The sequence below is a fragment of the Lates calcarifer genome, linkage group LG15 (genome assembly GCF_001640805.2).
Source record: "Lates calcarifer isolate ASB-BC8 linkage group LG15, TLL_Latcal_v3, whole genome shotgun sequence".
Classification (NCBI taxonomy): domain Eukaryota; kingdom Metazoa; phylum Chordata; class Actinopteri; family Centropomidae; genus Lates; species Lates calcarifer.
In genome coordinates, this window is record NC_066847.1 from 22,960,700 (window position 1) to 22,970,527 (window position 9,828).

Below are 9,828 nucleotides of genomic sequence, written 5' to 3' on the forward strand. Positions count from 1 at the left end.
ACACAGACGCCTGCTTAAGGAGGAACAGCGTCACGGCCTTGAGCTAGATGACGCACCCAGCACACAGGAGTCCTTCCGCTGCAGCATCCTGCTGCTCCTGCTGACGGTAACGACTGTCCTCACAGCTCTGTGAGTGACAGCACCCGTTTAAATGGAGCGTTTAGACTGACAGGTGCTTTCCAGGTCAAGCCAAACATATTTAAGTGCGAGAAAACACACAAAAACTGATTGTACAAGTAAACAACTTTAAGTTATAGGTATAAGTCGATTTAATCTGCTTCAGTAAAAAATAAAATAAAATAAATGACCGATGCAAGAAACACAAGAGAAACAATGCTTCAGTTGGCAGATAAGCTTCAAATTTGTGTGTGCAGTCAATAAATATGCATCCAAATAATTAAATAATCTCAGTACATAAGAATCAGTGAGTGAAACAAGTTTGTATTCAGGATATACAGCGGTAGCGGAAGGTTATTTACAATAAAACACACACACACACACACACACAAAGCTTTAAGCAGGCCATAAATTACACCTGAATAGAGAGCATAATTAGGCATTTTGACAGCAGTTTAAGCAGCTTTGTGAAGTTAGATTTGCAAAATTCAGCAGCAACTGTTAATAAAAATATAAATATACAATTTCATGTATTAGCTGTGAGTTGAGTGCCATCCACTGGTGGCTAAATAAATTACAACAATAGTAAGACAGTGAGACAGTAATATTAGAAAGTGTGCACCTTTCTATCTGGTATTTAAAGTCTATTATTTACAAGCAGTTTAGTAAAAATATTCTTCTTAATATACAGATATTGTCACTCTAGCTACAATAGTTTAAAACCCTGAATTACATTTTACATCGATTAAATATGATGTACACACAGTGGACCACATCTGGTGGGAGAAATGACAGAGACTGACGTAACAGAAATAACACCTGAAAAGACAAGCTATTTGGCATTGAGCATATTGCTGAGAGTCCCTGAGTTAGAACAAGCACCCTGTGACTGAAGTCATTCTTAGCATGTACAGTGTGTGAAAAATATTAGCAGTGCAGACCTGAAAGATTTTAAGAGAATGAAATGAAAGTTTTCATTCAAGTTCACTCAAGTGGTGTCTCTGTGCTGAGTACAAGCATCAATTATAAGTCACCAGAATTCAAAAGGAAAGAGGAATTATTACAGGTTGTGCGAAGAGGAACTTTGAGCTATACAGTGAAAACACAGACACAGCTCAGTTGAAGGAGCTTATAATGCTTCACCTCCCAGTTCCAGGACGGTCTAACCCTTCACAGCTCCCCATGGCTGCAGAGTGGCCTGAGGCAGGATGAACTGCGGAGACGGCTGCGGCAAGATGTAGTAGCCAAATACCTGCTGGGGCGGAGGCGGCGGAGCCGGAGGCGCACACACTGTGGTGAGGAACACCGGTGCGCCCTTCTTGTACTGAGGCCAAACTGGTGCAGGATGGTAGAAATACTGGAGGCTAGCAGGGAGCTGAACAGGTAGAGAGATTGGAAGGAGTACAAGAGATTAGCAGGAATAGTGGAGATTTTCCAGCAGGCGTGTTAAACACACTTTGATACCAAAAGATACTGAAACTTTAATAGCAGCAGTAGCTCATATCCAAAATAAATAGCTTAACCACAAAATAAACATGAAATCTGTACTTTTTAGGGTTGATAATGTTATATTGTGGGTGTGTATGTAACAATTCACCCCATATTTTGTCCAAAATCACAGCAGTGATCCCTTTTCCTTGTTTAAGTGTGTTAAATCATGAAACTGCTAATCCAACAACAGAGGTTGTAAACTGTTAGACCACTATTACCTCTACATGAGTACATTAAAGAATAAGACTGAGTTTATTCTATATTGTTCATATTGTCAACTGTCAATAAATACCATAAAAAGACCAAAATCAACAATGTCTTAATACTCAAAACTTTCAGATTTCCCTGTCCTGTCTGTGGCACTCAGCCCATTTGTCCCTACTGAAGACAGTACTCTCTAAAAACTCGTCATAAATATTAATTTCCTAAAACATCTGCCCACTGTAATTCTTGGCAAATAGTAAGAGTAATCAGAGCATTTGATGGGGACTATTTTCAGCTGCGGATTAATAAGCCTTATTCTTCAATTGTGTCATACCAGCAGATGGTCCTTAAAAACTAATTTAAATCATTTTTTAAAATTACCGTATTTCTGACGTATTTGACTTTATTTGGTCCATCTCCATGTCGCTTCCGAATCCTGGGCACCATTGCTATTGTGTAGGTGTCGCCTTCTGCCACCTCCTTCTTGAGGACCTCCTTCTCTTCTTTCTCTTGCTCTCCCTCCATCTCACCATCCTTTGCCTCCTCCTCTGTGTCACTCGATGCGGTGGAACCACAATCTGAAGAGGTAGCCGAGTGGTAATCTGACGTGTCAAGGTTTAGTGAGTCCACGGAGGAGTCATCCTGTTCTCCCTTCACACCCGCCACGTCCTCCTCTTCCTCTTCCTCTTTGAAAGAGGCTATTGTGAACGGCCTGCTGTTCTCTCCAGATCTGTGAATAGGGAGTGAATTATTTTAAACCACACACAAGTCATTTTTCACTTAACTGTCATCCATCCATCCTACTTTTTACTTCCTACATCATTTCACAAAATGCATCATGACGACACTTACTCACAACTCTTGGCTAGACCGAGGAATGCCTTGTTGTTGTTGAAGCGTGTCTGTCTGTGTCATTTTTTGCCTCTGCCTCAGCAGGCCACCCAGTGACTCACCTTGCACAGACCTCCAGGGGGTCGATCCACAGCGTGATCTCAAGCGGTAGGCCCAGCTCACCGGGCGCGAGCTCACTCTCCTCACATGCCTTCAGGACCACTTCGTCACAGAGCACTCCATTATTTATCCGAATGCATCTGCCAAGAATTCACCGTTAAAGATTCTGTGTTTTATTATGCGGACCTCTCCCTCTGTAATGCGGGGATCTGAGCCGATAATTACCTGTATGCCTGGCCTTTGCTGGGGCAGTCAGGGTACCAGTGCTCGTCATATTTGTCACATAAAAGTTTCTGTAGCTTTTCAGCAAACAACTCTGCTTTGGCTTCATCAAGCTTGCCACGTGCCACAACCAGGCGTTTGAGGAAGCTGACTCCGGCCTTCACCTCTCTTTTCATAATGGCTGAAGAAAAAAAAAAGGAAAAGAAAAATATCAGTTAAGGCTGCCAACAAGTTCATCTTGGTGTTTCTGTGTGTTTATATGAGTATGTGGCTCTGCAATCACTTGCCACACTTGCATGTTTTTTTCTAAAACCAAAGCACCAAGAAGCAGAGTGATCTGAGTCTTTGGTAACAAATCGTGACTTCCCTGCGATGAGATGTGGGAGGAGCAGGAACTTCACTGGTAGTGATACCTGCACTTCTCTGTGCAGTTGCCCCTGAGCCTTCTGTTTTCATTACCTTCAGGTGATATCTGTGTTAAGCATGTGCAAAAAACACCTGGGAATTTAACAGCTACGGCAAATGGCTCTGTGTTTGCAAAGGCTAAAGTTTGTATACAGGCAAACAAGATGCAAACTAGCGCTGCTGTGTTGACATGTAAGTATTCTGACATGCAAATCTAATGAGCTCACGGTCATGTTTGTCTACTGATAGTGTGTCTGGTTGGGGTGAGTGGCAGTGTCAGCCTGACCGGGAGAGAGGAGTGTTTTCAATAAAGCCCAAGGCAATTCAAACTTTGCAGTGTGCTAACACCCTGCTGATGTCCCTGACGAGAAAACTGTGCCTTGAACTCTGAGGTGCAGACAGTCATTTGTTATTGTGGCTTGAAACAAACCACTATTGCTTCAGTCTGTGTAATGTGTTGTGAAGGAAAATTACTATTATGCCTCAAGAGGTGTAGCTACATACTTCCCTTAAGGGCGGTGATGAGCCTCTGTCACAACAAGTAAGAGTAGTAGTAACTTTAAATCCCTAACAGCCATTATACGAACATCACTGTGTTATCAGCCTTATGTTCAGATGTTTAAGCAGCAGCTTTGATAGTCCAGTCAGTTATTAGTCTGCAGGGTAAACATGGTCAAACTAGATGTACTCCTCATGTTGTTGTTGCTGCCTCCTTGCATAACTCTGTTTTGCTTTCCATCATACAGCAGGTAAATATGTTCATTCCATCAGTCTCCACCAGCACAGGGTTAGAAATCTTGCAACACGCTGACCCACAGGATGTCATTTTGTCTGACACCACATACATAAACACAGGTTTCTCTGGTAAGTTTTTCCAGTTTGGGATTTCTGCTGCGACAGTGAAGAATGTTAAAGCGGCCTTGTACTTGAATTCCTCCTAATACTGCGTTGAAGAGGCCACAGGAATTCAAAATAGATAAGGTGTTTTAGCTGACAGGGCCATTAGTCAGCTAGAGCTCAAAGTGTTTTGGCTTTGGAAAATTTTTTAGCCCCACAAGTTAACACTGAATATAACTACAATGCCTTTCCCCCTCTTGATCTTAAATAGGCAGAGTTTATGTCATTTAGAATTGTTTTGTGAATAAGATGTGAAATAATTTGGTAATTTTCGGTTTCTCAGATAAACTAATGATGAGTTTCATTATTGAATCATCTGATCATAATGTTGATTAATCAATTTGTTTGGCCTATACAGTGTTAGAAAATAGCAAAAACTTTAAAGAAATGCAGTTTTACAATCATAGAGGTCTAACAAAACTGGTAAATATTCATAATTGAGAAGCTGTAACCAGTATTTATTCAGTTATTTATTTTGGTATGTATGCTTTAAAATTACTTGAGGAATTTATTAATTTAATTGTTAATTGTATTTAAATTGTTGCTAATTAAATTTCTTTCACTCAGGTCACTCAAACAATGAATCAAATCAATCAAGTTAACTAATCCTGCCAGGTGTAAACTGAGGGGTCTCCTGCTCTTTTATGGGGTGGAGAAAGAAACAGTCATGAGGCCCCATAAAAGTTGATGTTTTGGAGATACATAGGTTTCAACACGCAACACTGTTAAAACAATGTCTTCTGATTATCACGCCATCATTTCTGTCCACTGACAACATGTAACTTCCCACATGTCACTACAGATTCAGAGTAGTGTGACTCATGTTTCTAACTGGATTGCATCACGCCACGTTAATGATGAATGTTTCTACTAGAGAAATAAAAAAACACTCCCATCACTGGCAGTGTTTGTTTTCTCTGATTCCAGGTTACTGATTGGTGTCATGTCTTTGATCTGATCAGAGGCTCAGTCATGCTCTTAAAAAGCTTCCAGCCATGATGAGCAGAGCTGGCTTCTCAGTCTGTACACCGTGTTTACTGTCTGTCTGTCTGTTCACTGAACAATGACCTACTGCCATTATCACAGACTCTGCTGATACAGTTTTGATTTTACACGAGACAACAACAACTTGACCCATTTGCAGACTGAGATGTGCCCTGCAGTGCTTACACTGCAGTTTTAAGCACTGGGGGGCTGAGGTCAGGCTTGATCATTTGACAGCCTGTTGATGCCTCATTGTGTGTTTAGCACACCTTAACCTCATATATGTCTCCCAAACTAGACCAAACAGACATGTCACATTACAATCAGTGTAATCACATCTGAACGGGGGGGGGGGCTTTTGTCTGGGTTTCGTTGATATCCATACGAAACTTGTTCTCGCGTCTGCGTGAAACAAAGGAGACACAACAAAGAAGCGAGAGCACAACTGTACGACCTGAGGGAACGAGGGGACACGTGTTTGTGTGTGGCTTGGTTTCGGACATCCATTACAACCAGAAAGAAGACTAAAGATCAAAGACCTAGGTTCATTCATCACCATCTCTTCTGTCTCTCTCTGCTGCGATAAAGGAAACTTCACGCTACATGCTGGAAATAACGCATTTGGGTTTTCTGTCAGTGCGGAAACCCCCTAGAGGAAATTCAGAAAGTTAGCAGAAACAGACCTGCGGGTGTATTTTCGGTAGAGAAGATACAATGTTGAGTTACCCCAACGAAACAAGCTAATTTAACTTTATTTTAACACGGTGTTTGCCGTTAAAAATAGTTAGACGTTAGTACGCTACATACAAAAACAGTTATGGGTGAAACACCAATGAAATAAACCAGTAAAAACAAAAAAAAAAAAACAACATTAAAAATTAACCGAAAGAGGCATAAAAGGCTGACTTAAAGTAATAACCGACAATAAAAATTTAACAATGTAAAGAACATGACAGCGAACACGACTAGCCAATAAACCTACATTACTACAAGATACGTTCAAAGACGAAACAAGGCACTGAAAAGTTTATTTAAACACACACAAACCAGAAAAATTGTACTTACAATAAATAAAAGAATAGTGTCCTCTCCGTGAATATCCAGCAGTCTGTGCGTGTCCTCGGCTCCCTCTCGTATCGTGGCTGCGTGCTCGCTCTACGTGCTGATGTGTTGGAGTTATTATGGTCAGCACATGTTGCTTCCTTGTTCTCTGTTCTGCTCACGGCGCTGCTGCAACAGAGACGTAACGTTACCGTCAGCGTGACTCACTTCCTTTACTCAGCGCCGTGAGCAAGAGCTGACTGGTTCACTGCGAGAGCTACACCCCGCCCGGCCCAAATATGGGCAGTCAAGGTAAACAGCTGAGTGGGGGGGGGGATTTCTACGGTGCGTTTGTTCGTACTTACAAAGCATAACAGTAATTTCACTGCCCTGTGATGACATTTGATGTAACACCCGTGTTTGTCGCTTATAATAAGCTATTGTTGTGAAAGGGCTGACTGTGTATGGCAGATAACAGTGAGATTATGGTGACCTTATTGTTCCTGATTCACCATTTGGTTCCGCCTTCCAATATCTCATCTTTTTTTCTTTTTTTAACCTCATTACTTTTTATTAATAAGCGAGTAATACAAATCGCACTAGCAGTCCTTCATTACAAACCTCACTTTGAGAAAAGTGTGTGGGGTAAGTCTCGGCAAAAAAGGACTTGGTGCCTTACAAGTTTTCATTATACAACAGAATCCTTTGCTTTTTCTTTTTCTACTTTTCTTTTTCTAAATATAGCATTACTACAACATGAAAATAAGTCCTGCATTCAAAAGCTTATAAAGTACAAAAGTATTATCAGCAAAATGTAGCTGAGTATCAAAAGTAGATCAGAATAGACACCATCAGTGTTAAAATACCACATGTTGTATTCATGGATTACTATTATTAACCATGCATAAACATGTAAGGAGTATTTTAATGTTGTGGTGGAGCTACTTCTCACTACTCTATACAATGCCGGGTAGTTTGACCTATAACAATGCGTAATTTCTGATTAACTTATTATGTACCAGTATACAGAGCCATAAAATAGAAATAAAAAAGTAGAAAGAAGTAAAGAAGTAAAAGTACTCTATTTTATTATTTTTTTATTATTTTTTATCTAGTGAATACACAATGTGCTCTTTTATTTTGTAATGATGTATTATATTTTTTTAAAGATGATGACATGTTATCTTTATAAAATCTTAACCTGCAAAGTAATTGGTGTATAGCTGTCAAAATGCTATACATTGTGGGGTAGAGCTTTTAAGTCAATAGTGAAGTACTTCAGTTTGTACTTAGATAGTACAGTACTTGAGTAAATGTACTCCCGTCACTGGTTTTCTTTGCTTCCATGTAGGTTGGCTGTTATGTTGTTTTCCAGTTTGGCTTTGTGGTAAAAAGTGGGCATGTGCAAAATATAACTGCACTGGAATGTAAGACTGTAATGGATTACTGGTCCAACGGTTTTCCTGCTGTCTTAATCAATGCAGTTTGTTTTATTTTGCAAGGAACTGACACCATTCAGCCTAAATTGTAACTGTGTTTATCTTCAAAGAATTGTCCCACTTACTGCTGTTCCATGTTACACACCCAGTGCTCTTTTGACCACAGAGCTCCAGCCATAACAAGCTGTGAGTCAGTATGATTAAGATCAATAAAACATCCATAAATACCAGCAGTTCACAGCAATGCAGACTGAAAGACTGCAGCTCTAAATCACACAGAAGAGAAGAATAAGAGTAACAAGATCTTCATATTCCCTTTCCATAAGAGGTATTAAGATCCTTTTTTTAAATATATACATACATATATGTATATATACAGCTGGCATGCAGTTGATACTCAAATGATAGTTTGTATGTAATGTGTGTAATGTAATGAATGTAATGCAGTTAATAATTAATTGTTAGGGTAGTTTGATCAGTAGGACAACAGTGTAACAATGCATCATATTATAAGACAATCATATGTTTTGTCTGTAAAATCTAAGCACAATAACTAAAGCTGTGAAATAAATATTGGAGTAAAACATACTATATTTTCCTCTATAAAGTGGCATAGAATTATTAGCTTGTATTCAAGGAAAATACAAGCTCTTCAAACCTGTACTTAAGTACAGTGCTTGAGTAAATGCACTTAGTTACTTGGCACCACTGCTTTTTAGATGGTATTGATCAGTGTGTTGCATTTTACACCACACAGTGTTTGTTGCTCTTTGTGACCACTAGAGAGCAGGCTGGTTTCTTTTCTCAAATTTCATCCAGTTAGAGGTGTGTGAAACACAGTGTCGACCACATTAGAAACCCCACTGATTCTCTGTCCGTGTCTTCATCGCTCCACAATCATTTATCACTTGTCATCAGCTTTCATCCCTGGATTTGTCGGGTATCATAAACCCTTTGGACCTTCATAGACAGTCAATACTTTTATCAGGCTTAAATTTAGTTTAAAATAATGTGCTTTTGCAGGAATCTTTAGCCATTGTTTGCAAGCTAATATGGTTGCCACATAAAGAGAAATAAAGACAGTATTATGATTAATAAACAACTCATTAGCTTATCATTATTTCTCAATGTTATTTTATTATTTTCAACTTGTACCTGTATATCATTTTTTCCTTTCCTCCTTCCTCTCATTTACTCATTAATTACTTTTTTTCTTTGTCTGTCCACGTAGACTTTAATTCTTCCTTTTTTTTCTACTGTCAGTTACAGTAATGTGTGTTAGTGTTGGAGCAGGTAGGTTGAAGACAGTGTGTCAAATCTGTGTGGATTTTTCTCCACTCCTGCCTCCACTGGATCACACTCCTCTGCCCCAGATACCAACTCAAGAGTAAATTATTGCTGGGAGTGTGTAAGAGAGAGATAGAAATAGATAGATAGAGAGAGACATGAGGGGGATGTGATGAGAGGAGTAGAAAGTGTTGAAGAGTGGGTGTCTTTTGTATTGATTAGCATTGTTTTGACGACTGATGGAAATTAAATTGCCTTCTCTGTCTTTGTTTCCCCTATGTCTCTCTGTCTCACTCTTTTGCTCTTGTTGACCTCCTTCCCACTCCATCTCTCTGAGCTGAACCTCTGTGGGCAATTTCCGTTGTTAGTTATAAGACTGGTTGCATTACAGTGTCTTTAAACAAGCAGTTAATTTTCTAAAAGAGTCACAGGTCATTCTTTCTTTCTAATCCTGATGTTGCTTGTCAGACCCCACAGCTTCTGCACAACTTTCTCCATCTGAAAACTATTGATTTTCCTTGTCAGTGTGTCATTTGTGCTCCTAAAACACTGGCAGGTATTCTGCTGTGATAATGGGAAACCAAAGTGGGACACTCACTTCATACAAACACACGTGCGCACACACTTTTCCTGCACATATTTCCTCACTCAGGTGTCATGATTTTGTAGATAAGTATTGGAAATGAAACCACTTGACCTCGAAATGTGATCATTCTTTTTCAGGAAAAGGCTCTCTCTGAACGCGTCTGGCGGTATCAATGAAGCCCACACGCATACACCACAAGTAGCC

At 39.7% G+C, this 9,828-nt stretch overlaps 1 protein-coding gene across 1 annotated transcript; it reads right to left on the bottom strand.

Annotated features, from left to right (window-relative positions):
* Positions 1–245: 245 nt before the first annotated feature.
* si:dkey-79d12.5 (protein BTG4) lies at positions 246–6,506 on the bottom strand. Its single transcript, XM_018687292.2, has 5 exons — positions 6,337–6,506; positions 2,989–3,166; positions 2,766–2,903; positions 2,194–2,542; positions 246–1,492 (listed from the first exon to the last, which is right to left on the bottom strand). Exons 2-5 carry the CDS (start codon positions 3,159–3,161, stop codon positions 1,280–1,282), a joined length of 873 nt encoding a protein of 290 aa, XP_018542808.1. The 5' UTR covers positions 3,162–3,166; positions 6,337–6,506; the 3' UTR covers positions 246–1,279.
* Positions 6,507–9,828: the final 3,322 nt, after the last annotated feature.

Excerpts from the sequence above, each read along its gene's own strand:
- si:dkey-79d12.5 (XM_018687292.2), bottom strand. The coding sequence starts at position 3,161 with ATGAAAAGAGAGGTGAAGGCCGGAGTCAGCTTCCTCAAACGCCTGGTT. Across the intron at positions 2,904-2,988 it reads AGCAAAGGCCAGGCATACAG|ATGCATTCGGATAAATAATG; the intron begins GTAATTATCGGC and ends AATTCTTGGCAG. Across the intron at positions 2,543-2,765 it reads CCCCTGGAGGTCTGTGCAAG|ATCTGGAGAGAACAGCAGGC; the intron begins GTGAGTCACTGG and ends CCCTATTCACAG.